The sequence below is a fragment of the Tiliqua scincoides genome, chromosome 1 (assembly GCF_035046505.1).
Source record: "Tiliqua scincoides isolate rTilSci1 chromosome 1, rTilSci1.hap2, whole genome shotgun sequence".
In the NCBI taxonomy this organism is placed as follows: Eukaryota; Metazoa; Chordata; class Lepidosauria; order Squamata; family Scincidae; genus Tiliqua; species Tiliqua scincoides.
This window is the reverse complement of record NC_089821.1, coordinates 135660208-135687992: the sequence shown is the minus strand read 5'-3', so window position 1 is coordinate 135687992 and position 27785 is coordinate 135660208. Positions and strand designations below refer to the sequence as shown.

The 27785-nt window shown below is 43.7% G+C and overlaps 1 protein-coding gene across 1 annotated transcript; it reads left to right on the top strand.

The window, feature by feature from the left end:
- The first annotated feature begins 135 nt into the window (after nt 1-135).
- On the top strand, nt 136-27533 carry LOC136645815 (meprin A subunit alpha-like). Its single transcript, XM_066622229.1, has 11 exons — nt 136-238; nt 1594-1634; nt 1740-1815; nt 3476-3593; nt 8573-8748; nt 10327-10548; nt 15341-15487; nt 18241-18456; nt 18799-19266; nt 23631-23798; nt 27505-27533. The coding sequence occupies exons 1-11, from the start codon at nt 136-138 to the stop codon at nt 27531-27533; spliced, it is 1764 nt and encodes a 587-aa protein (XP_066478326.1).
- The last annotated feature ends 252 nt before the right edge of the window (nt 27534-27785 follow it).

Sequence of the window (27785 nt, the reverse complement as noted above, 5' to 3'; positions counted from 1 at the left end):
CCTCCCCCTCCCTGTTATGCCTAACACCCAGCCCGGTTTTGCCCCCTCCATGCCTCTGTTCCATCCCCCTGCCTCCCCCATCATCCTACCTCTTCTGATGAGCAGTGATTCCCTCGCTGGTGGGGGTGGGAAGGTATGGGTCTTCCCACCAGCACTCCTGACAGCATGCTGACTTGCATGTTGTTGGAGAGCCTTGTGCAACAAATGCCCACTGCGTTACAGCAGTCAGTGGCATCGGGTGAGCCTTGCACAGCACAAGGACAAATGCTGGCCTCCCAGATCCAGCCCTGGCAGAGGTAAGTTTGTGCTGGCAGCAGCAGGGGGAGATGGCACAGAGGTTTGGGGAGGGTGGAGGGAGGGCATTCCAGGGAGATTCCAGGGGGAGGGCACTGGGTGGGCCACTGGGCAGGCCAGGCCCAGGAGTGGGGTGGGATTGACCTCCAGCACTTAGGCTAGATCCTAACCCTTCTCCCAAGCAGTCCACCCTTACACTGGGCTGGTCGGATCTGCACCAGTGATTTAGTTGGTGTAGATCGAGTAGCCCCATTGAGGTGGCTGGGGCATTATTTGGGGTAAGGGGACATGTCCCCTTACTCCAAGTTGCACCAGGTACATCTCCAACCCTGCACCAGATACATTCAGGTCATCTGGTCTGCCTGTTCCAGCACAGATTAGGATTGGGTTGTAAAAAAAAAAAAGTTTCATTTTTACCAGCCACTCAAATCTGTGTTTATATTCTTTTTACTACAGTGGGGGGACATCTTCTGGAGTGTTTGTTGAGCTCCAGGTTCATTGGATCATGACCATCCCTGGCATCTTTATGTCCCCCTTCACCTGGATTTCAATAAGAGCCATGGCACGTTCACCTGCCTGCAAGAAAACACACATGTGCAGTTCCATTTCACTTTCCCTTGTCAGGTTGTTTTCTCAATGTTGGTTTTGTGACCCACCAAAAATAGGGTTACAACCCATTGATGGGTCCAGACCAAAAGTTTGAGAACCACCAGACTAGAACTTAGCTGCTATGTGTGGAAGGAATTGCTGGTGGCAGCCCCCTTTCCAGGCCCAATCTGCCCTCCTCCTCACCACATTTCCCCCCCATTCTGCCCATCCCCATTCTTACACCCCTCCCCACCTCCCTTCAACCTCCTGCACAGTATTACCTGCACCAGTGAGAATCCATTGTTCTACAGATACAACTGCTTGTTGGTTCCAGCATCAACCAGTCTGCGCTCTCCAGCGGCATCACATTTGTGACAGCCACCCTTAAGATTGGGTCATGAGTTTATCTTCTGAGCTTCAGCTTACCACACCATCTTATTTGCCAAACCACATTTCTAAGGACAAAAAAAAAAAAAAAAAATGCAATGCACATAAATGTTACACACTCAATGATAACCTGTTGTACCCCATATTTCCGCATAGCATACTTGTATATTTAGGGAGTGAATGAAGGTTTAGTTTGATTATTAGATCAAATACTGATTTTCATCTGTGTTGAAAATTCTGGACTAGAGAACAAAAACAATTGATTTTTTTGTTGTATTCCTTTTGAATGTATTCCTCTTTATCATCTGACATTATTTCTTTTAGCATCAGGAAGGCAGTTTTTTGAAGCTGACATTATCTTGCCGGTATGTTTGGTTGATATAATTCTTTGAGATTTTACCAGAAGGTTACTACTAAAATCTCATTTTAGAAAAGTTAACATTTTTCAATATTCTTAATCTTGTTAACAGACAGAGAAAAATGCACTAAGGAACAGCTCATACAGATGGAAGCTGCCAATTCCTTACATAATGGGTGACAGTTTGGGTAATAAGATCATTTATTTTGGAGAATTCTGGTGACTGATACACTTTGTACATTACTACATGTAGCCTGCATTACTATGTGATAATGTCAATAATGAGGTCCTGAACACTTTATTACTTTATTTTATAGCTCTGGTTGGAGGAGATGTCCAAGTCCTAACAGCTCAGATATAAACCATAGTAAATCCCCTGAACTTATTTTGTAAGGGAGCAGAGATTATATGGGCTGATCTACATAGTACAAAGGATAATGATAGCCCAAATGATAACATTAATGCCCCCAGAATCATAATTCTCTCACATGCCACTTCATAAGTTAAGTATGATTAGAAATGTTACATGACTATAGATATGTAAGAGGCAGCGGCAGAAATTAGACATATATTGACTGCCAGCAATAACGATGTGAGGATAGGAACTGTGGTGCTTGAACATGTCCCAAAAGATGCATGGAAAAGGACATACATTATAGGATATAGCTGTACAGGTTGGGCATCCCTTATCCGGAATTCTGAAATACAGAGTATTCCAAAATACAGATCTATGTTGAGTGTCAACATAACTTTTTTTCACTTTTTGCCTAACAAAATACACAAACTGTGTTTCATGCACCAAACAATTAAAAAGTATTTTATAAAATTACCTTCAGGCTAAGTGTATAAGGGGTATATGAAACATAAATTTTGTGTTTAGACTTGGGCCGCATCCCCAAGACCTCTCATTATACATATAGAAGTATTCCAAAATACGAAAAAATTTGATACCCAAAATGTTTCTGGTCCCAAGTACTTTGGATAAGGAATGCCCAACCTGTATATTATTTATTATTGCATTTGAATCCTGCCCTTCTTCTAAGGGGTTCAACCCAGCCAATCAAAAGTCATCCCATTTTGTCCTCTTGACCACCCTGTAATGTAGGTTAGGCTAAGTGAGAGAAATTGGCCTAAGGTTACTGTGACCTTCATGGCTGAACCAAGATTTGAACTCGAGTATCCCTGATCCAAGTCTGAACAATGCCATCAGAAAAGGTTGTCCTAAAGTTGCTAATGTGAAGTAGCACATTGTAATTTTCCTTCCACCTCCACTTGGCCAATACTTGTAGGAGTGGGAAATCTCATTATTTGTAACTTTGTTGAACATTCTTCAATGATACAGGGTGGGGGAGAAGTGCCATTATTTATGACATCCCTGTAGTAGGTGTAAAATCTTCTCACTCCCATGCTCTATCTGCTAAATTATGTTGCCTTTCATGGGAAGTGAGGCAGGTGATCCCTACGAGGACACTAAAATCATCAAAGATACTGTCATTTCTTTACTATGTATGGCAGTTATTGTTTGCTTCAAGAATGCTGTAACAGCTCCTGAATTTTCAACAGCTAACAGTGAAAATTCCTGTGCTTATAGGACCTACATGCAAGTATTATTCTGGCTGGCAGCATTTTCCAAAGCAATTACACCATAGATATATATTTCTCATATATCCCTTGAATTATTTACTTTAACAACTCAAACTGTATTTGATCAAATGAATGATACTGAAGTGTGCTTTACACATTTTTTAACTCAGCGGACAGTTATGTGTAGCCTTCATCTTTCTTAATATCTGTTCATTTATCTACCTGCTGGGGGAGAATATAAAATGAATATTTTCCCTCTTTCAGATCTGAATACTAAGGGTGTTATTCTGCAAGCATTTGAGATGTTTCGACTGAAATCTTGCATTGATTTCAAACCGTATGAAGGAGAAAAGTCCTATCTCCAGTTTGAAAAGTTGGATGGGTAAAGTAACCATATGTATTATTGTCATTTATGTATGAAGTGACCAACTGATTTTATTTGAGATGTACAAGTTAATAAGTTCCAGAGGGCAGGGCCTAGGAGAGGGGGGTAAAGGGGGTAATTTGTACCTGGGCCCAGGGTCAGAAAGGGGTCCCAGGAGTCAAAGGAGGGGGCCCCAGAAAGTTACTAGGATCTTACAACTTCCTATCTCACCTGAACTATCATGCCTGCACATGATGCTGAAGGCACGACCACAGACATGCAGTGGCAACTGCTGCTGCAAGTCATATGCACCAGGCCCAGGAATGCATCCATGACCTTCCTTAACACAGTGTCAAATCTGAGAGGAAACTGGTCTGCTACAGTAGCTCTTTGGCTTGTGGATCCACTGACCATGAAAAAGCATATAGGAGATCAGGGACCCATCTGCAGGGCTACAAGTGCTGCAGAAGTTCATTGTGGTGCCCACAGCACACTGTCCTACTACACAGTGTCCTACACACTGTCACACTGTTCTAGTGTGAGCCCAAATATGAAGATGCTAATTTTTTTAGAGAGGAGTGTGTTTGGTTTTCCATATTTATCTAGCTGCCACTATCACATGGTCAGGTAGACCTGGGCTCCACATCAAGAAGCCTGGTAGACCTGCGCTCTAAAGACTGTTCTGGTTGTCAGCACCCTCTCCCTGCCCTATTGCCCCCCATTCTGCCTGCCCCATTGCCCCCTCCCCCTTCAGGAAAGGGCACAAAAGAAACTTTGTACCCCCAGATAAAATTCCTCTCGGAGGCCCTGCCAGAGCCTCTGTACATCCACCACAAGTTACAAGCCTTGGATATATGCAACCATCTGGCTTTAGAAGCCAGCTCCTTCAGAATGCCAGCTGCAAGGGAGTAGCAACAGGATACAGGTGCCTTATTGTCCCCCTGAGGCATATGGTGGGCCATTGCGAAATACAGGAAGCTGGAATAGATGGGTCTTTGGCCTGAACCAGCAAGGCTCTCTTCTTATGTTCTTAGTGGTAGGTGTGGTAGTCTTCAGCTGCAAAAATAAAAAGAGTCTTGTGGCATCTTAAAGTAGTGGTCTTCAGCTTGTGGGGCTATAGCCATTCCCAGTGGCGTAGCTAATGATCGTGTAGCCCAGTGCCAAGCTCAAAATGTTGCCCTGGAACATTCCCAACATGACGGAAATAACGTTGTGCCCAGGCTATTAAAAAAGTGAAAATTGGGAGGAACCCACCTCCTCCTCCCCCCCCAGCAGTTTGCCACCCACTTGCTCTGCTGCCTCCCCCCAGTTAGTGGCATAGCTAAGGCATTTATCTGCTACCTGGGGTCAAAAAAAATTTGTAACCCCCTGTCATCTCCATGGTTGGGGCCCACCCCTCTTCCCGTGTGTTGAGGGCCCTCTCCCACTTACTGCGCTTAGGAAGAAGACGTCGAGTCTGGAAGAGGGGCTGCGGTAGGCGGTTTAATATGGTCAATGATTTTACATTCATGAGGGTGCTTTGTTACGTCACAAGGTCTACCCCCCTTACAGTCTTTACATAGTATGATTATGATGTTGTGTCCGATGATGATGATGTCCGATTATGATGTCGTGTCCAGTGATACCTTGCCCCAGAGTTGCCTGCCTACCACCCCACGGCTGGGAGGCCTCAAGAGCTGGCCTGGAGTAGCCTCTTGTTCTAACTTGAGGGCTCCTACTGAGGGTCCATTGGCTTCACAAGGCTTCTGCAGCCTCCAAAAGTGACAGGAACCTTCCCCTCCTGGAGTTAGGGGCCGGGTGCCCCTAGCTGAGGCTTCTCCATCCTCTTCAGGATGGGGTAAGGGCAGCAGGCCAAGCCAGGGGCTGCTTTCGCCTCCCCGAGCTGCCCTCCCTAAGCAGGAGCCCAAGGAGGAGCGACCACTCCCTATGCCTGCCGGGCTCCTTATGAAGCCAGCAGCTGGCCCAGCCAGCCCTACCACTTCCGGCTATTTCTCCCTACTCCCTGGGAGACCTCCTGCCTGTCATACTTGCTCCACCTGCTACTCCTGAGGAGGCCCATGTCACTGAGGCCGGGACTGGGCCCAGACGACAGACCCCCCCAGACAAAATCAAATTTAATTAAGTAAATAAATAAAATGTGTGCCCCTGATTGGTTCAAGACACTGTCATGATAACATGTCATTGCAACATGTCAATAACATGTCATTGGCTCTCAGAACAATCAGACTCATAGGTCAGTTTTGCGTTAAGAGAATTCATTTTTTGTTCCATAAAGCAGTTGTGTTTCCATTTTCTGGTTAATTGGCCATACCTTTTGACAGAATACAGATATTCCAGTGCAGTTTGTTTCATTGCGTTCTGCATTAAATTACCTTTCCAATTATATATAACATGTTGGTATTATTCATGTGTACCAAGATTTTCACAATTTTGGTCATTTGTGTCAAGCTCAGCTTGTTGCCCCCCTAAAGCCTGATGCAACTGCTACCCCTGCACCCCCTTAGCTACGCCACTGGCCAAGCCAGGCCGCAATGGGTACCCACTCCAGGGCCACTGCAGGGGCCAATGCAGCCAGCTGGGCCCTTGGGCTGCCCAAGTCCTCAGAAGAGTTTGCAGTGGTTCAAAGCAGGCCCAGAAGCAGCAGAGGCAGTCCAGAAGAGGTGGTGCTAGGCGCCACAGATGCCAGCTTCAAATGGAGCCAGGCAGCTGTAGGAAGGAGTTGGATGAGGCATGTGGCTGCCTTGGGAATAGAGGAACTGCTCCTCACCCCAGACCTGCCAGTAACTGCCAGTTTTGGAGGCTAATGCCCCAAGGAGAGAGGGGAACCAAAAGGGGAGGAGACCACCCAGGTGAGGAGGTTAACCCCGCTAAGACCCCAGACTGTCAGGACTATGGATATGGGACAAGTGGCTCCACCTCCAGGGGCAAGCAGCAGCGCATTCCTCACCCCTTCAGAAGGGAGCCAGGCATGCCTGGGCCTCACCAACCCCACCAGAACCTGGACACCTGCTGAGATCTACTAGAAGTGCCAGAGGGTATCCAAGAACATTACAATGTTCCAACAGAAACTCATATTAGGTCTTGTGACCACAGCCCAGTAATGGAACTTGGGACTGCTATATGAGTACTGTGATAAGTAGGGGACTGTGATAAAACCCCCACCTGTGGTCAAATCTCATTATACATCCTAGTTCAGCTTCTCCTCCCCCCCACCTTACATGATCTTCCTTTGAACAGTTTTTGTTGGAGGATTATCACCTTGACCTCTGCAGGGGAATGACCAGGTTTGCTGACATGCACCCTCACAGTTTTCTGGATGTTGCCATTCTTGATATCAAATTAGCATTGCATACTTTGAAACCTCTTAGGAAATCAGCCTGTCGCAAATTCCCTTTGCTATCTTCCAAAACAATTTAGGAGTGAGTGAGTGTCTTCTTATTGAGAATTAACTTCATGCATTGTCAGAGCCTGACTGAACTGGCCCTGAATAAGTTAGGGCCAGCCCAAGACCTCCTGCCTGCTGCATGCTGTCGCTCCCTTCCTAATGATGTGTCAGCCACTGCCCCTACAACTTTCCAATGTACTAGTTCAGCACTCTCCTTCCCTCCACATTTTCTCATCCTTTTCCAATTCAGTGAGTGAAAGGAGAAGGAGCAGCAGTGGAGGTAAGCAAATGGAAAGATACGGACCCCCTCCCTCCCGTGAGAAGCAGTTGTGGTTCATTGTGGAGCATTTTCCCTCCACTTCTGAAGTGCTTCAGGTTCCAAGGAAGCTAGCCAAGCAGACAGCTGGTGGGTGTGCTAAAGAAAAGGTCACCAGCCCTGAAGGGACTCTCTCTTTCTTTTTTTTTAAATCATAGTTTTATTTTAAAATATCAAAGACTGAAACATACAAACTCACAGCCCAAGCCTGAGCTGCCCAGGGCGCCCAGCCTCGGTGGCATTGAGAACGGCTGCTGCCGGATCCTGTGCACCTCGGGCTACTGCAGGCAGAGCCTCGGAAGAAGGGGACTTTTGTCCCCTTCTCCCAGGTAATGGAAGCAGCCCCACAATGGGGCTACTCACTTTACTGCCGATAAAGTAAAGGCGTTCGTATAGGGCGCCAAGCAGAGCTCCATGGACCCGCCTCCTTCCCTCCCCGCTCCTTCCCCCCCTGCAGGCCTCCCACCTGCCCACTCCCCACCCCCCACCTCCCCGGCATGCCTCTCCCCGCCCTCTCTCCGCCCACCGCTGGCCTCCCTCCTCCTCGGAATGCCTCCTCCCCGCCCCCCTCCTCACCCCGCTTACCATGCCGTGGCTTGGCAGTCTGTGAGACCACTGAGCAGCGGAGGCTGGGCACCTGCCCCTCACTGCCCTGGCGCTAGCCCAGCACCGGCCAGCACTGGGCTAGCATGAGCAGTAGCCCAGCAGTGAGGCTTGCAATCGTGCCTTACGGCACGTTTGCGACAGTGTGCGGTGGCACGAAGCCACGGCGCTGAGCCCAGGATTGTTAGAAATCAGCCCAGTAAGTTAGAAATACAAAACAGAAATAAAAGGAAGTAAAAATTAAAAAAGAAAAAAGATATTGAATGTTGTGTGGCAGGTGCAGAGTTCTCAATCTACATTTCTTTGTTCTACAAAATCATATAACATGTTGTGTAACACATCTTAAACCATCTGATAATAATTCTAAAGTACATTTTCAACAACAAAAAAGAAAAAAAGTTATATAGTCATTGTCTACTCATTGAATCCATAGTTCATTTGACCCATTTTTCCCCTTTGCATGCAGGATGTCCATGAATGGTTTCTAATTGTACACTAAAGTTTTTACTGGCTTGTTTTTAAGAAGGATTGTAAGTTTGTCCATTTCTGCAAGGTCCAATATCTTTAATCACCATCCTTCCACTGAAGGTATCTCTGGAACCTTCAGGAACTGAGCATACAATATTCTTGCGGCAGTGGTGCAAGCAGTGACTCTCTCTCTCTGTTAAATAAGCTGCTTTCATTGTCCAACAGATGCTGGTCTTATGTGGGTGATCTTCAGACTGGCCAGTATGTATCCATTGGATTGCGTTGTGAATATAAAGACACTGTGGAGCATGAACTCCTGCATGCACTGGGGTTTTATCATGAGCAGTCACGGAGTGACAGAGATGATTATGTTAAAATTTGGTGGGATGAAATTATTGAAGGTAAGAGATAATTCTGACAAGATATGAACATCTCTGAGATGGTTCAGACCATTCACATTGTTCTGGGCCCTTTATGGAAATTTGATTCTTTCACATGGATGCTCAGGTTGGATCTGAAAATCCTGGATTTTCACAAAACTTTGGAAAAATCCTGGTTTTAAAAGATTTTGCTGGCAATCCTAGTCATCAGCAAGAATACCCTTTTGTCCTAATGTAGCAATGCCATGTAATTGGTGTAGCTCTAGTGACAGCAAGGTGGAAACCACCTGGCAGCTGCATTTCAGACTCCAATGGCTTCAAGCTTGTGTCTGCCTTGTCTAAAAGTACATTTCCAAGGCTGAAATGTACACCTACAAATCTCTGTTCAAATGAACATAACATAAAAACAACAACAACAACAACAACAACAGTATTTATATACCGCTTTTCAACAAAAAGTTCACAAAGCGGTTTACAGAGAAAATCAAATATCTAATGGCTCCCTGTCCCAAAAGGGCTCACAATCTAAAAAGATGCAAAGGAATACCAGCAGACAGCCACTAGAACAGACAGTGCTGGGGTGAGGTGGGCCAGTTACTCTCCCCCTGCTAAATAAAAGAGGACCACCCACTTGAAAAAGTGCCTCTTACCCAGTTAGCAGGGGAACAGGCGTTCTGGGGAGGGGGCGTTCTGGGGAGGGGGAGGCAGGAGGAAGGGAGAGGGCAGGCGGGAGGCGTGCCAGGGGAGGAAGCAGGGAGGGAGGAAGGCGGGTCCAGTGGAGAGGAGAGGAGCTCCACCGAATCCAGAGTGTTCGTGTGGGGCTTGGCGCCCTGCAAAAATGCTTTTACCTCACCACCAACCCTTTGGTCTGCAGTGAATTGAGTAGCCCCATTGTGGAGCTATTTCCCTTACCTGGCAGAAGGGGACAAAAGTCCCCTTCTCCCAAGGTGGTGCCTGCAGTAGCCTGAGGCGCGCAGGATATGGAGGCAGCCGTTTTTGGTGCCACCGAAGCTGTGTGCCACAGGAGCTCAGGATTGGGCTGCCAGGCTGCAATCCTAACCACACTTTCCTGAGAGTAAACCCCATTGAACAAAATAGGACTAGCTTCTGAGTAGACCTGGTTAGGATTGTGCCCTTAATTCCTTAGTCAAGAGGGGCTGTTTGGGCAGCAGTATCTACCTGAGGTCTTCTGCCGTGAAGACAGATGCAAAGAACTCATTTAATTTCTCTGCCATCTCGAAGTCTCCTTTAATTTCCCCTTTCCCTCCCTTACCGTCTAGTGGGCCAACCGTGTCTCTGGCAGGTTTCCTGCTTCTAACGTATTTGAAGAAGCTTTTATTTTTCCCCTCAGTGATCAGTGATTACTTGAACAGAATCGCAATACCTATGGCAACCCCATACAATTTTGTTGCCATATACTATTGCAAGTCTCTATTGGTTGAGTTTCTGCCTATAGTATCAAGATTTCATAGAGAATCAAATGTCCGTGTATGGAATGGAATAATATTCTGTTCCCTATTGTTATTATTAAGATTTTTCTACACCTGCGTGTCTGCAATGCACAAACATTCCTAATGGCATGGGCATAATCTTTTCTAGGTCAAGCATATAACTTCAACAAATATGATGATAGCTTTATTTCTGACCTAAACACGCCTTATGATTATGAATCTATCATGCATTATGGACCTTATTCATTCAATATAAACAGTGATATTCCTTCAATTACAACTAAAATTCCGGAATTCAATGATGTAATTGGGCAAAGCCAGGATTTTAGCAGAATAGATCTACAAAGGCTGAATCGCATGTACAACTGTGGTAAGTTGAACTTTGAAATCCTGATTTAGTTTTGAAACATTTATGAAAAAATTTTTAAATTTTTTATTTTTTTCCAAAATAAAAACAAACAAACAGATATAAACAAACAAATGACAAACACAAACTCAATACACAACACAAAAAAACACAAAAACACACCATTGGAGGGTGCAAGCAATCATATATCAATATATCTAATCAATACGTATCTTCTAATCTTGTTCCTCTTCTAGTTTAGCCTCTTAATATCATTTATATATCATATCATATCCTGCATAATATATCATGTATACAATATATTCATCTAAATGCCCTATCTTATACATCTACAACTTCATTTTCAACCAAGCATAAAATGGTCTCCATTGTTCTATCTGTGTCGGTTTGCGCTATTGATCCAAAATCTCTGTAAGCCTATCCATTTCCGCCACATTCATTATTTTCTCTATTAATTCATCTTTCATTGGAATTTTAATATCTTTCCAGTATCTAACATATAAAATCCTTGCAGCAGTTAATATCATAATAACTAAATACACATTTTCTTTATCTATAGTATCTAAGGTAATATTAAGCAAAAATAACTGTGGCTTCAGCGATATCATAAATCCAACAATCTCTTGTATTGGATTCCTTACCATTTTCCAATATACTTGCATTTTTTTACAAGTCCACCACATATGATAAAACGTCCCTTCTACACATTTACACTTCCAACAATTTTTTGATATGTTCTGATTCATTTTTACCAGTTTTACTGGTGTCATGTACCATCTATAAAACATTCTATATACATTTTCTTTAAAATTTGTTGCTCTAGTAAATTTTATATTATATTTCCAAATCTATTCCCATTGTTCTAATGTAATATTATGACCTATCCATATTTAACTTTTACAATTGAAGGAAGACTTTCTTTCATTTTTGAGGGGAATTTAAGCCATTTATGTTGACAAAGGAAATACTCCATCCCTTAACCATCATGTTTCTTTTTACTATTCACCTTCTCTTTTTGTCTTCTTCTTTTGTCTGGCATCGGTGAATGCCTCCTTCCCCACTATAGTTTCTTTCTTTTCTGATTCCTCAGTTATCTCTGAATCATCTGATTTCTTTTCTTCCAGTTCTGTTTCTACACTTTCTAGTTCTTTTCTTCTCAGTTCCTCTTCCTCAGTTTCTTCATTTCTCATCTCATCTTTCATCACTGTACTCAAAAAATTTTCTGCTTTCATTGCTGAATTTATGTATCTGTGACTGGAATTGAAAAAACATACCTTCCAGGAGAAGCCATCTATATGGTATTTGCTTTCCTCTTAAGAATTTTACTAGCTCTTCATATTCTTTTCTCTTGCTACCCTCCACCATCCATTCCTTTTCCTGTGAGATATTTTATCTCTGTAAAAAGTTCTGATGAATTTCACATGGCAGTTCATGTTTTCTTAGATAAAAAGTGCTCACTCTTCTCACTGAATCCAGATCCATGAGTATCTCCTCTGTTGGTGTGTCGATCCACTCTGATATTAAATCGCCAATCAGATATTGTGTATCTTCCCCTTTCTGTTCTGGTACATTTTGTATTCTCACCACTCGAGCTGCACTCTCCATCTGAATTTCCATTAAAGTTGCCTCTCCATCATATTGGTTCTGATCTATCTCCAGTATTCTAGATTGATCTTTTGTTGTCTTTTCTTCTAATTTTCTAATCTTTTGTGTATTCTCATCTGCTTGGCCTTTAACAGCTTTCAGTTGCACACTGAGATCATTTAGTTGTGTAGTTAAAACATCCAGACTAGCTTGAACCTGCAGAAATTGATTTGTGTGCTGCTGTCTCATCGCCACTAATTTTTCTATATCATCTTGTATTGTCTGCTTCCAATCTTTCCCTTTCGGTTCCTCTTGTGTTAGTTTTCCAGGGCGGGACTCCAGGGCGGGAGAGCGCCTAACTTTTCCTCCTTTTCCTGTCATCCTTTTTCTTCCTTCGTATGTCTTCTTTCCTGTAAAACTCAAGTATCTGTTATCACATATATCACTATCAGTTACCCATATATCACATCACATCATCAAGAAATCAACTGTTCACCCATAAAAACCAACACAAGGAAATTTTAAGTCAAATAAACCTTTGCCTTGCAATAATTTTAATGCCACTAGATGTCCTCAGCGTATCATCCTTCTTCACTTGTCAAGTCCTGTTCTTATTCTTACAATGTCTTTTTAAATCCACTAGATGTCCCTATTCTTCTTATTCTATTGTTTTGATTCTGTTGCTTACCTTTGTTGCTATATCAACCAGATTCTGTTCCAGGAGATAGTGAGAGGAATTCAAAACAATAAACCACTTTTGCAAAACAAAGAAATGCAGATCTCCAGCCCTCTCCACAGGCACTCCAAGATCTCCACAGGAAAACGAAACTGAGCGTTTCAAAGTAGAGTTTATATTCCAAAACAATTAATTTGTAATCCAACGAGTTTTAGATTTGTAAAGTTAGAGTTATGCTCTCATATTTCCATAACAAGCTCAGCAAATCTCCTCCAAAGCTTCTTCTCACACAAGCAAACAAGTGAAGGGAGAAAGCCTCCCCCCCTTTCCTCTTCCCAGAGGGGGAAAATATGCCCCTCCTTCTTCTTCTTCCCTTAAAAGCTTAATCAGGCAGTCAATTAATCAATCACTGCCAGACACACACAACAAGATAACAATCACTTAGTTCGTTCAATGTCTTTCCCTACCTGAGATGTTCAGCTTAGTTTCAAGATAAATCCTCACCAACACTGACATTGATGGCTGGGTTCCCTTGGAGAAAAACAGGAGTAGGCAGGAGGTCTGGTCTAGAGGGTAGAGCCTCCATTTGCCTGAAGATAACATCCAAAGGTTGCCAGTTCGAGGCAAGACCTTGAAGCAGTTGACAAGCTGAGCTGAGTTATGCTGAGTTATCCCACCTGCTCTTTGACTGCTGTCAGCCTGTGTGGGAGGAAAATGGAGGCCAGAATGTGATACCAGATCATAAAAGATCCATCTGAAATGTTGTGGTTCTTGAAAGACAGAACCTTCTTCAATTGTAAAAATCCCTATTGGGATTTAGTATTGTCTGCCTATGTAAACCACCTTGAATTAAAGTCTGAGGAGAAATCTGACGACCAAGAAAGGTGGTATATAAATACCTGTATTATTATTATTATTATTATTATTATTATTATTATTATTATTATTATTATTATTATTATTATTATTATTATTATTAATGCAGTGTCTGTTAATCAAACTGGAAGTCCTGCACTTCCAGTTTGCCTTACCTTATGCAGGAAATAAGGTAAGAAGGTGGGTATTTCTGACTAAATACTGTTCCTTATAAGATCCCATCTATCTAATCTTACCAGGGGGATGTAACCACCAGCTGATTCCACCACCTTCTCTGTGAGTGAATGGGTGGGCTCGTTTCTGGCTAGTTGGAGAAAGAAGTGAAAAAAGCTTCCAGCCAGGACTGTTTTCTTTCTTGGCCAAAATGGTGTCACAGCTATTATCTGATTTGAGGAGTGCTGCTGTCTGGTCACACACCCTATCTCCTTGAAACTTGATAATCCAGTTTGGCTGATCCTGGCTGCTTTGAACCCAATTTGTTTTCCTCCCCATTCAGTCTAGCAAGCTGCCTGTAATTTGCATCTCAGCTCTGAGGGACACAGTCTGGGCTATTGCGCTTCAATCCTGCTCTCATCTGAGAAAACAGACAGCCTCTACCCAGAAATACACATAAAATATAGACATTCCATGATTGATGGGCCATCCTAGACCACTTGATAGGTCCCAACTAGTAGTAGCTGAAGTTTCTTCAAGAGCAGTTCCACATAAAATGCATTGGAGTAATCCAAGGTTTCTCTATCTTTTTCCATGAAATGAGCTATATTCAGACTTAGCTCAAATTTTCCTTTGTCAACATTCTCATTATTCCATCCACTTCATTGTACTCACTTCCAAGAAAAATCAAGCTGTTGAATAAGCTCTATCCAATGGGAGTACTTAGGAGCAATTATCCTAATGACTAAAGTCATCTCCATATCAAGCAAAGTATCTAGGACATTGACAAGAATGTCAGCTATGCCCACTGGAAACTCCCTAAGAACTCTCCGAAATCCTCCTGGATCTATCAGCCCCTGAATTTGTGGAACTACCAGCCCACACAAAAGGAAAATGATGTTATGAGTCTAAACTTTGGAAGACAGGAACAAAAGTGCTGAAAATTTTTTTTAATTTAAATGCTCCAGTAAATACCACATTTCATTGATAGATTTCAAGCAAAAACACTTTTTAGATGGTGTAGTACAGATTTTCATTTTGGTTTGGGTTTTTTTTGTTATTTAGAAAAATATATGTTATTGTAATGAATTTTATTTTTATTTCTAGTTGCTTTTGAGGAATAGCTTATCAATTAAAAATGCTTTAGGGCCCAATCCTCTCCAACTTTCCAGTGCCAGTGCAGCCACAATGCAGCCCTGAGGAAAGGGAACAAATGCTCCCTTTCCTGGAGGAGGCCTCCGTAACTGCTCCCATACTACAGGATGCAGCACATGCCTCACTGGCACAGCTGCACCAGCACTGGAAAATTGAATAGCATTTGGCACTCAGTCATTTGTGATTTCACTGTAGCATTTATATAAAAAAAATCTCAACACCAAATCCAAGACTACAGGGACAGTCACTTCTGTCACCTAAGACAAATGAAAAATTAGGCAGCATCATGGTTGGTCAACTTTGCATAAAAAATGTTTATTTTCATATGAAACTTTTCTAAATATTCCACAGGTTCTAGTCTTACTCTCCTTGACCAGTGTTCCTTTGAGTCCATTAATATCTGTGGCATGGTACAGAATGCAAAAGATGATTTTGACTGGCAGCATACACTGTCTACAGTGGAAGATAAGGACCACACCTTGATAGGCCGATGTGCAGGTAGGACATTACTGTACATTTTCAATTTTGACATAGTAACTGCTAAAGAAATAGGGCTCATGTAGAAAAACTGCACAATGCTACCAAATTTGAACGTCTGTCATTTCCAGTTATTTCAAAGGGCCCAATCTTATGGGTGCAATACACTACTGGAACAAGTTCTGGCAGCATAAGGCACTCTGTTTGCTGCAAAAGGTGATCTGCTGCAATGCACAGTCTGACCACCAGAGGTGTGTGTGTGTTCAGGGTGTTGCAGGGGTTAGGAGAGAAGTGGGGAGAGGACAGAATGAGGACAGAGGACAGAATGATAGACAGAACAGGGTGGCAATTGGGGACAGGGAGGTGGATGGATCAGGACTGAGAAGGAGGCTGATTCAACAGCAGCAGCATCTGTCAATTCCTTACTTGACCTGGTTCCTTGACCCAGGGCCCTTCAGTCTTGTGCCAGCTCTATAGCTCTATAGCTGGCACAGATTGGAATAGACCTGGCAATCTGGCATGGGCTTACAAATGTTCCCTTACCCCGAGGAGGCCTCCGGAGGTCACATTGTTGCTACTGCTTTGCTGCACAAGGAATTAGAATTGGGCTGTTGTCTCTCATTTAAAGAATTGAGACTTCAGAGGGCTTAACTGTACTCGAAAAGTCTCTCATAAAGACTTAGTGTGCAGCAGCAATTATTAGACATCTTGCAGTGTGTGTGTGTGTGTGTGTGTGTGTGTGTGTGTGTGTGTGTGTTTTAGTGAAATGTGTAAGCAACTAGCAGATCAATCCTATCCCCAGTGGCTCCGCCAGGTGCAGCAGCACCAAAATGGCTGCTGCTGCTGCATCCAGCAACACTGCTGGGGCTGCCAAAGGCCTCTTTGGGGGAAGGGGACTTTCATCCCCTTCCCCCAAGTAAGGATACGGGGACCGCAATAGACTCCATTCTGCACTGTCTGTTTTGCTGGTGCAGACTGAAGGAGCTCTGTGTCAGGCTGAAAAACACAGGGCTCCGCCGGTCCCACCCCATACTGCCCCGGTTCCTCCTCTGCCCGCCCTCCATCCCTCCCTCCACCCTGGAACGCCTCCCCCCACTCCAAGGCCCTCATCATCACCTGGAGCTTCTACCGCTGAGCGCAGCACTGACTCACACTGGGCTGGCACCAACTCCTGGCAGGCTGTTGAAGATGTGCCCTGTGGTACTTTTGCTACTCCCAGCGCCAGCGCTGGATCCCAGCATCGGCATTGAGGTGAAATAGGATTGGGCTCTAGATCAGCCAGTGTTTTGCTATAATCACATAATCTGATTTTCTAATTGCATATATTTGACATTATTATAGACATTTAAATAGTCCTGCTTACATTATATTGGGGAGGTCAGGGGAAGGCATGTAAATTTTATCTTAAATATTATAGGGCTGTGGTCAGCTATATGACCTCTCTTGGGTTGATTACATATGATTGCCATAGACTTTTTATAGCCAACATTGATTAACCTCAGTAACTTCCACTAAAGCAGAAGTGGAGCGTCATCGCTCCGCATTTATTTTCACTGCTGCTGGGAGCCCTGCTGCAGGTCGCGCCGGGCTGCAGGAGGCTTGGGTAAGTGCACCCAAGCCCCTGCAGCCCCCCTGGGTGGCGTGATCCTGGGGATCGCGCCGCTGCCTCCTCCCTGCCTCCAGGCTGCCCCTGCCCCTTAAGGGGGCAGAGGCCAGGGCTCACAAGCTGGGGCCATAAGGCACACCTGCAACACTTACTGCCCAGTCAGTGCAGGCGCTGGCTCAGTGTGAGCCTATGCTGAGCCAGCGCTGAATGGAGGATGGGTGACTACTGCTCAGAGCTTCAGGCAAGTGCTGGGTGGCAGAGGGGTGAGTGGGGACATGGGGGGAGGCATTCCACAGCAGTGAAGTGGAGGGAAGGCAGGGAGAAGGTGTAGTGGGGAGGGAGTGGGGTGGGAGGGGGACAGAGATGATGTCGTATCCTGACCCCCCTCTGGGCCCAGGAGACCCAACACAGGTCTCCTCGAATCTACGCCCACTCAATAATGGGTGCAGATCTGAGGAGACCCATCGGTGCCACCTGTGGTTTACACGGGGTTGTTGTTGTTGGCAACCTTCAGTCTTGAAAGACTATGGTATCGCGCTCTGAATGGTGGTTCTGGAACAGCGTCTAGTGTGGCTGAAAAGGCCAATTCCTTCCACACTGGGAGCAAGTGCAGTCTGTCCCTGGTCTGTCTCCCTGGCTATGGGCCTTCCTTCTTTGCCTCTTAGCCTCAGCCGGTTGGCCAAGTGTCTCTTCAAACTGGGAAAGGCCATGCTGCACAGCCTGCCTCCAAGCAGGCCGCTCAGAGGCCAGGGTTTCCCACTTGTTGAGGTCCACTCCCAAGGCCTTCAGATCCCTCTTGCAGATGTTGGGGAAAGCATGTGGCCATCAGCAAAAATAGTTATGCATGACATATATATGCATGACTTACGGACATGAAACATTTTGCAAAATCATAACTTTATATAATGTTTGAATATATTGTATGTGAAAATTAGTTCTATTTATGTCACTGGGTCTCTGCGTTCTACATTTATTAATTATTCATTTGTAATTTAAAGAGCACTCTTTGGTTTATCTTATTTTTCACCACCTTGAAAACTTGTAAGAAATAAAAATAAGATTATGTCACAGTGATGTTTGTTTAGTGCAGTTGACCCAGGCTATGTTATTCTCCAGAGTGAGTTGGAGTCTCAGTATGATGATCAAGCTCCTTGCATTTTCTTTTCAGAGATGGGATACTTTATGCACCTGGATACCACAGCAGGACATTCCGGTGAATCTGCTATATTGGAGTCCCGTATCCTCTACCCAAGGAGGAAAGAGAAGTGTCTACAGTTTTTTTTCCAATTTAATGGCAGTCTACGTGATGAACTGATTATCTGGATTAAAAACGATGATGGAACTGGAAATATCAGAAAGATGACAAAACTGCAAACAATCTATGGTGAGCTTTGACATCCGTAATGCTTTCTTTCCTTACAGATAGGGATTCAGGTTTCTAAAAGGCAATTCTATAAATAACATCTGTACATCATCTAAAGCTGAACGGGAACATTGCCACTGATCTCAATGAGATGTGCATTACCCTCTCAAAGTGAGGGATGGATTCATTGATAGTTTTCCTTATGCACTTGCAATAGAAACCCAATTGATTCTCAGTTGTCCTTAGCCTTTCCACTTCACAGAGTTCATATTTAGGAACTTTATAAGGAGAGTCAAGCACTCGTGATGATTTGTTTTTGTGTCTCTGTGTTTATAAAATCAGGCTTCATCTCTTCTTTTACAGCTAATGAAGCACAACAGTGGAAATTAGCAAACATCCCCTTTGATAGCCAGACCAAATTCCGCTATGTTTTTCATGGAATCAGAGCAGACCCATCCAACTCTACTGGTGGAATTGACATTGATGATATCAGTCTGACCGAGACACGTTGCCCCACTAATGTCTGGCAGATAAGGAACTTTACTTCTTTTTTTAACAGTACTTCCAAAGGGGACTATATCTCGAGTCCATTATTCTACAATTCCGAGGGCTATTGCTTTGTGCTCAGACTCTATCCCCATGGCCCAAGCAGCTCAACAAGTGATTACTTGAGAATTGGTTTTTCTCTCTGTAGCAGCCTAAATGATGGAGCTTTAGAGTGGCCAGCTGGGAACAGGCAAGTGACATTCACCATAGTGGATCAAGATCCTGATATCACCCAAAGGATGTCATCAAGCCGGAGCTTTACTACAGACCCTACTCAAATGCTAAGTAAGTTTAAGGGTCATAATTAAAGATTATTTTGAATTTTGGGGCGGAGGGATAGGACAAGTCTTGACTACATGTTGACTTGACTACATGTCAAGTCTTGACTACATGTTTCTATTACGTGTTTGACTATAAAGCATACATACATATTTCTGGGTGCTGATTTTTCCTACAGATCTATGTAGATTTTGGATACCAGTACTATAATAGTTTTCCATATATTTTTAAATTAAGTAGGAGATGGGCAGCCCAATCCTAAGGGGCAGCCCAATCCTGAGCTGCCTGGGGTGCCCCCACTCGGTGGCACCATGAGGGCTACTGCCGCATCCAGCGCCTCCCGCGCTACCACCTTACTGATGTAAGCCTCCATGCCAGCTTCCGCTGTGAGACTTGCATCAGCCCAGATCCCAACCCCCTGTTCCCGCAGAGAACGGAGCAGCTTGAAGCTACTCCTCTCTCCTCGGACTTGTGCCACCTCAAGTGATGGTGCAAGTCCAAGGAGACCCATAGGGGCCAGCAGCCCTTACCCAGATGTAAGGGGAAATGTTTTCACTTGCCTCTGGCTAAGTCCCTTGTGGCCACAATCTGGCACTGGATACAGCGCAAGCCTCTTGGCTTACCTGTTCCAGTGCAGGGTAGGATTGTGCCCTATGATTCCTAAGACAATGTACTATGTACATCTTTTTAATATTATTTTATAATATCATGGGAAAGAATAAATTTGGAGTCAGATCCCATTTTCATATAAATCAGTATGACTGTACAAACTAACATCTCTTCAAAATCACAGAATAACTGAAGCAATATCCTGGATTTTCCATTGTAATATGCTTTGGTTATTATTGAGCTCACAGTTTCTGCAGCATTTACGAATTCAATGTATAAAATGTGTGTGTGTATCTATTTTGGACAGTCATGTTGTTTTCGACTGGATTTTGCATCTGTCTACCTATTAAGTCCTTCCCAAGGACCTAGAATAGGCAGCTATTGTTGTTTAGGCAGCTATTTATGTTGTTGCATTACAAATATAGTAATACTATGTACACTGTTTCTAGTAAGGCAGCCTTTTGTAATTGACTAATGGTGCTTGTGCTCATCTGGATGGTGTTGAAGTGCTTTTCCAGGTGTTTTGGGACAGCACCCAAGACCCCTATAACAATTGGTATTACTCTTGCTTTCTTGTGCCACAGTCAACTTCTTTATACTTGGTCTTTATACTTGGTCTTTATACTTTGGTAATTTGGTAATTTGGTAATTTGGTAATTTGGCAGGTCTTTATACTTGGTAATTTTCTCCAGTTCTTTATTTTCTATTCTGTTCTTCTATTCACCAGGTATTGCAAAGTTTAGTATCTCTACTTTCCTATCCGTTTGTATTCTAAAATCCCAGAACACTTTGACTTCTTCATTTTCTATTACTTTTTCAATTTTATGGTTCCACCATTTGTTACTCTCAGGCAGTTTTTACTTTTTACATGTTCCAGTGAATTACTGTTGCAACTTTGCTGTGCCTTTCTTTGTATCAGTCTGTACAATTTTCTTGCAGCAGCTGACCAGGTGGTCCATCGTCGCATCAGCATCTTTAGACGGGTGACATTTGCTGTCCATAGATGTTTTCTCAATTTTGGCTCTGTATACATTCGTTCTTGGTACCTGGTCTTGGGCAGCCAAAATTAATCCCTATAGCTAGTAATGGACCTGCCCCCATTGAGTTCCAGAGCAGGTGCACGACATGCTGCCCCCCTCCATCACATCCCCCCTCCCCAGGATACTTACCAAGGGTCACGGAGCCTCAGCAGTGATGCTCAGCAGTGCGTGAAAAGCCTCTTGAGGCTTCTCACATGGTTTTAAACAACACTTGCAGTTTCCTGATGAAATCAAAGTATTGCTTAAGATCACATGAGAAGCCTCAGAAGACTTTTGCGTCCTACCGAGCGCCACATGGGGCTTTGTCTGCCTGCGGAACAGCTCCAACAGGCAGGCAGGGTGGCGCAGCGGGTGGGGATGTGGTGAGTGCAGCACTTGGGGCTTTTGCCGCTACCCAGGGCCTATGAGAGGAATTTTATTGGGGGTTATGAAGTTTCTTTTGGGCCCCTTCCCAAAGGTGGAGGGGGGCAATGGGGGCAGGCAGAATGCAAAGTAGGACAGGGGGATGGTGCTAACAGTCACAATAGTCTTTGGAGCCCAGGTCTACTAGGCTTATTGATGCAGAGCCCAGGTCTACCCAACCATGCAGCACTGGCAGCTAGATAAATATGTAAAACCAAACGCACTCCTAAGTCTCTCTAAAATCTTCGAAATATATAAAATCCATTGCAGAAAATTAGCATCATGGTATTTAGGCTCACACTAGAATGGACCAAAATGAACTTCTGCTGCAGCTGTAGCCCCACAGCTGGGTCCCTGAGTTCCTATATACTCCTTCATGGCTATGGGATCCACAAGCCAAAGAGCTACTGAGGCAGGTTAGTCTCCTCCCAGATTTGGCATTGTGTTAAGGAGGGTCATGGATGCATTTCTGAGCCCAATGTGTATGGCTTGCAGCAGCAGTTAACACGGCATGCACATGGTTGTGCCCCAGCATCATGCACTGGCAGCGAGTTCAGGTGAGACAGGAAAATGTCAGATCCCAGGAACTTTCTGGGCCCCCTCCTTTGGCTCCTGGGCCCCCTTTCCGACCCTGGCCCCAGGTACAAATTACCCCCTTTACCCCTCTCTCCTAGGCCCTGCGTCCACCCCAGGTCTGCCATTACCTCTGTCTCCTTCAATCCACCTGATCTTAGCCAGTGCAAGGTGTTATTGTTGTCAGCATTTCCTGCAGTGTCTTTTGTGTACTCACCATGGAGCGCTTTGCTTTGCCATTTTTCTTTCCTGATCTGCATCTTTTTTATTAGCCAGCTTTTTTGTTATTGCATCACCGTCCCCAGTATTTAGCATGTTTTCTTGAGAAACCAGTTTCAAGGCATCTTTTTCACTATCCTTTATACATTCTTGCAATGCCCATTTCTCTTGTTTCTGCCCGCAGAATGCCTAAATATTTGTGGTAATCTTCTTCTTTCAAACACTTGATGTTGTTTCTATATGGCATTTCAATTCCTTCAGTTTTCAACACTTTTCTTCTGTTGATAGTTAGGGCTGCGCATTTGACTAATCCAAACTCCATGGCTATATCTTGGCTATATATTCAGACAGTGTTTAACAGCAATTCTTTTTCAGATGGTAATTTTCAATTTAGCTTTAGATCACCCATGTAAAGGAGGTGGGAAGCCTGGGAGATGTTTTGAATGTTTGATAATCCAAATCGTTTTGTTTAGCAGTTTTATTAGAGGAATTAATGAGATGACAAATAACAGTAATGATATTTAGCCTTGAAAAATATCTCTCCTGATGTTAACATCATCCAACATATCACTAGGGACCAGCATCAAAGGCATCTTCCATTTTGCCATTGATTTTTGCACAAATTGTCTCACATTTTTACTGATGCCTGTTATTTCTAGGTATTTCAGTATCAAGCCATGCAGCTATTATTATTATTATTATTATTATTATTATTATTAACATCAAAATGACAACACAGCTGATAATGATCTTATACACACAAAAACCACAACATTTATCAGCTGGTAAATCGTCATCCACATGGACATCTGCCTGACGTCTAGGTGTAGATGAGGTACTGATGAAGGATGGACGCTGTGCCAATTATGGCGGTCTTCTGTAATTCAACTGGTGTTATTGCCAGGGTGTCCATTTATGCAAAGTACTCATTAAATTGTGTTGACATTGTTCCTAGTGTGCCAATTACTATCGGCAGTACTTTTACATGCTTCATCCAGATTGGTGTAAATTCTATGCACAGAAAGTATTTGGTTACTTTCTCCTATTATTATTATTATTATTACTTTTGACTGGATTTTGTCTGTATTCACCTATCAAGTCCTTTTCAAGGACATCGGATAGGTAGCTATTTTTTATCTTCAAGCTGTTGCATTACAAATATTGCTGGAGTATATGTGCTGTTCCTAGTAAGGCGGCCTTTTGTAATCGGCTGATGCTACTTGTGCTCATCCCAATGGTGTTTAGGTGCTTTTCCAGCTGTTTTGGGATAGCACCCAAGGCCCCTATGACTATTGAGATTACTCTTGCTTTCTTGTGTCATACTTTTGTTGTTGTCGTTGTTATACAATAAAATACAATAACAATATCATAATATACAACTATTCAACAAAAAGTAGTTCACAAAGTGGTTTCCATAGCACAATAAATCAATAAATTTATGCAGCACTAGTTGAATTCCAAATCTTCATACAAATGTATTAATACAAATACCAACTTATCCATTCTAACTTCTTTGTTCCATCATAGATGGCACATTACTTTGGGATAAACCGTCTAGAACTGGATATTTTGATTCTTTTTATGACCGCTACATAGGCCCACAATGGGGCTGGAATTACTTCCTGCAATATAACACATTGCTTCGGAGGAATTTCCTTAAAAACGACAACCTGATCATCTTTGCAGATTTTGAAGGTAGGGTTGCATGTTCTCTTTATCACCCTCTCCATAAAATACGATGTAATTAATGTCAAGGAAGAATCTGACACTAAAAAATGTTGGTTTGAGACTTTATTAGCACAAGCTGGACTTTAAAAAAAAATTTAGATTCTCCTGTTGTATGCCAACTTGTGCTGAGACATGTTAAGAAAATGGCAAGTGTCCAAGATACTGCAGAAATGGACAAACTTACAGTTCTTCTTAAAGACAAGTCAGTACAAACCTTTGTGGATAATTGGGAACCATTCATGGACTTCCTGCGTGTGAAGGGGGAAATGGGTCAAAAGATATGGATTTGATGAGTAGATAATGGTTATATAACTTTTTACTTTTTTTGTTGTTGAAAATGTACTTTAGAACAATTATCAGACTGTTTAAGAGGTGATACCCAATATGTTATTTTGTAGAAGAACAGAGAAACGTAGATTGAGAATGCTGCACCTGCCACACAATTTTCAACATCTCTATTTTTCCTTTTTTTTCTAATTTTTATTTTCATCTACTTCTAATTTACTGAGTTTGAATGTTTTAATTTTTGATTTTTTAAAATAAAACTATAACTTAGAAAGAAAGAAAGAAAGAAAATGGCAAGTGTCTCTCTGCAGAAAATTCAGTCTATTGGTATGTCTTCAGGTGGCTGTATGTACCAGTTTTCAACAAAAAATGAATGTTGTTACATAGCAAAAGGAATAAAAAGCTGGTTCCCTGTCTCATAGAGGCTCACAGTCCAGTCCTATTCAGTGCTCTCACAGTGGAACTGCCAGGCCCATGCTGTACAAGTATTGAATTTGAGCAAGCAAGAGGTCTCCAGCCTGCTCAATGGGGCTACTTGGATCTGCACCAACTATTTGGCTGAACTGTGCAGCCCTGGGTAATGCCAGCAAGCCAGGACGGGGGTTAGGATGCAGCGAGGGCCTGCTGTGCTATCTCTTCCCCCCTTCCAGGCCCAATTCGCTCCCACAGCCCATATACCTGGGTTCTCAAACTAAAAAAAGTTTTTTAAAAAAAAGTGCAAGGGAGGCATCAGCCACTGGAAAGAATGCTATGTTGAGACAGGGTAGTCCTCAAAATGGAAAAATCCCCAAATGATTCATGTTGAAAACCTTGATCAGTTATGGACGATGGTCAAGGAAGTACACAAAGTACATCAGGTAATAATGTGATTTGTGTTCATGTGAATGTATAGACTTTTACATTTAGAGGACCGTTCTTCAGACAGAAAGGAAAATGACTGGAATCCAATCACAAGGAAGCCATATTAATTGCTACCCTGGAGACTAGAAGCAAAATAATTTAGAACTTGCAGCCCCATTGCCATCTTATCAATAATTCTTACCATTTCTGTTCTCAGGGATGTGCTGGGGTCATTGCACCCAAATTGCAAGTCAAGTTGCGAGTCACTGATCTTCTGACTCGACTTGACCCACAAGTCACAATGGGCAGCTATTACAATTCAGTCTGAGCCGCTTATAGAATCATTTTTTACTTGAGTAAGAGTGATTACAAGAAATGAATTGTGGCGAGAGTCAGGCATACCTCCACAGAAAAAACGGAGGTGCTGGTGGGGTTGGGGGTGTCTCAGTGTTCTCATTTAAGGCCCAGAAGGAACACTCAGGAGAGCAGCAGAGCACTGGTGTAGCTAGAGATGTATCACACCACCTGCAAGAGCCACAAAGAGGGCAGGTAGGGAGAGCAGGCACAAAGAGGGCAGGCAGTCTTCGGTGACTGGGGCTGCAATCCTCTGCACACTTTCCTGGGAGTAAACACTAATGAGCACTACTTACTCCTGAGTAGCCATGCATAGGATTGGGCTGTGAACATTACACTGCCCTTCAGAGTCATGCAGGCTGTTCCAGGATTCTAACAAGCAGTAGGTAATCCCAAAAACTTGTGAGGAAGGGTTTAACCATTATTTTTGTAAAATAGTTATTTCATCCGTCTTCCCTGTACTTCATATTTCTGAATCTGCTATAGTTCTGCCCTGTATGTCCAGGTCAGTGGTTCTCAAACTGATGTGTCACAACTCATCAGCTGGAGAACCATTGTCCTTTTCTCTTTAAGGGGCAGGGGGAAGGCAGTGGCACAATCCTCAGGATTGCGCTGCTGTGGGGGAAGAGGGTGCTTTTTTTAACATACCTTATCTGCTGCTAGGGTCCGGGGTGGGTGCAGGGAGCCCTGCGGAGCCCTCTGCAGGGCTCCCCATGATTTGTAGCAAGTAAAAAAAGCAATCACTACCCACTTCCAGGTTGTGATTGTGAAACCAGAAGTGGGTTGCAATTGTTTTTTTTACTTTCTGCAAGCCATGAGCAGCCCTGCAGAGGGTTCTGAGGTGCTCCCTGCACCCTCTTAACCTGGCAGCTAGTAAGTTACATTTTTTAAAAAGTCCCCTCTTCCCCCACAGCAGTGTGATCCTTAGGATCACATTGCTGCCATACTCCCTGCCCCTACAAAGACTTCAGGCTCAAACTTCAAGAGAGTTTGAGAACCAGTGGTCTAGGTAATTCACTTCTATACTTTTCAGAATGAATGGTATATACATTCTCCATAGCCCTCCCACTGGTTAGTTTCTTTAAAGTGTCATTTTGGAGCCCAGATATTCCTGTACTCTGAAATCCTGCTTCCTAGTACCGTTGGTACTTGAATATTCGTATTAGCATAAACCTAATGGGCCACCCCACCCTGCTTAAAATGCTCTGGCAGCCATAAAGGAAGCTCTGGCAGCACACACTGTTGTTCCAGTACTGACAGCCTGTCACAGCAGGTAAGCCAATGTGGGAGGTGGGAGGGGGCAAGGGGAGGGCAGAACAGGAGTGGAGAGGGGACAAAACCGGGCAGGGAAGGGGGAGGAATGGAGGCAGGGAGGCTGCGGGAGGGGGTGAATCCAGAGGCACTGGCACACACTGGATCCTATCCTCTAGTTTTGCAGTCTCCCTGTCCCCTTTCTTTCCTTGGATGTGGCCCAGCTGGTGCAGGTCTGAGAAGACCTATTACTGGGTGAGAGGCTTATGGAAGAGAAAGGGGATCACTTCCTGCCAAAGCTTCCTAACTCCCCACTGGGTGCACCCTTTTGCATCAACAGTTGAAGGTGTGTGTAATCAGTGAAATGCAATGGGATCCGAATGGGTCTGGTGATGTAATTGTGAATGCGCACCTGCACCAGCTGTACACATGGAAGTTTGCTTCCCTAGGCAAGTTCCTCTTTCTGGACTGGGATGAAGGTCTCTAGATGTAGCACTATCTTGATTCTTAATTTCTCCAGCATGGAAGACATCTTCCTCTACCTCAGGGGTGCTCAATAGGTGGATCGCGATCTACCAGTAGATTGCCAGGCAAAATGAGTAGATCGCGGAGCCCTGTCTCTCCAAATTGTTAATATGTCAGTTTCGTCTAGTGACTAGACGAAACTGACATATTTAGCTGACACTAAACTGACACTGAAACTGACACTTTAGCTGCTCTTCAGGCATGCAGCAACAAAACTGACAAAACTGACTAGACTCCAGCAGGGGCTCCATACATTAAAGGGGGTGTCTGTCAGGCGCTTCCTTCCCCCCTGGTAGATCTCCGGGCCTTGCTGGGTTTCAAAGTAGCTCTCGAGCCAAAAAAGTGTGAGCACCCCTGCTCTACCTTATGAAGACAAGTATGTTGACATTTTATGTTTTCTTTTTTCTTGTATCTGCAGTCATTGAAGAGCCAGGGAATGTTTTATAAACCATGTGACTTCAGACTTCTGTGGAGTTCTTCACAAGCTTGTCTCCATCTCCTGTGGCCGCCATGAAGTTTTAAGAACAAGTTACTGACAAATTTGGTCTGCGGATTCTGATTTACTGGATGTGTACTCTGACTTTTTTCTGGAAAGAAAAGAAAGCAAAATAAACCGATTCAATTTGTTCAAAAGTCAATTTCACGTCTGCATTGCAGCCTACAGTCATATGGGCCAATAGTCTGCACTACAAAATTCCT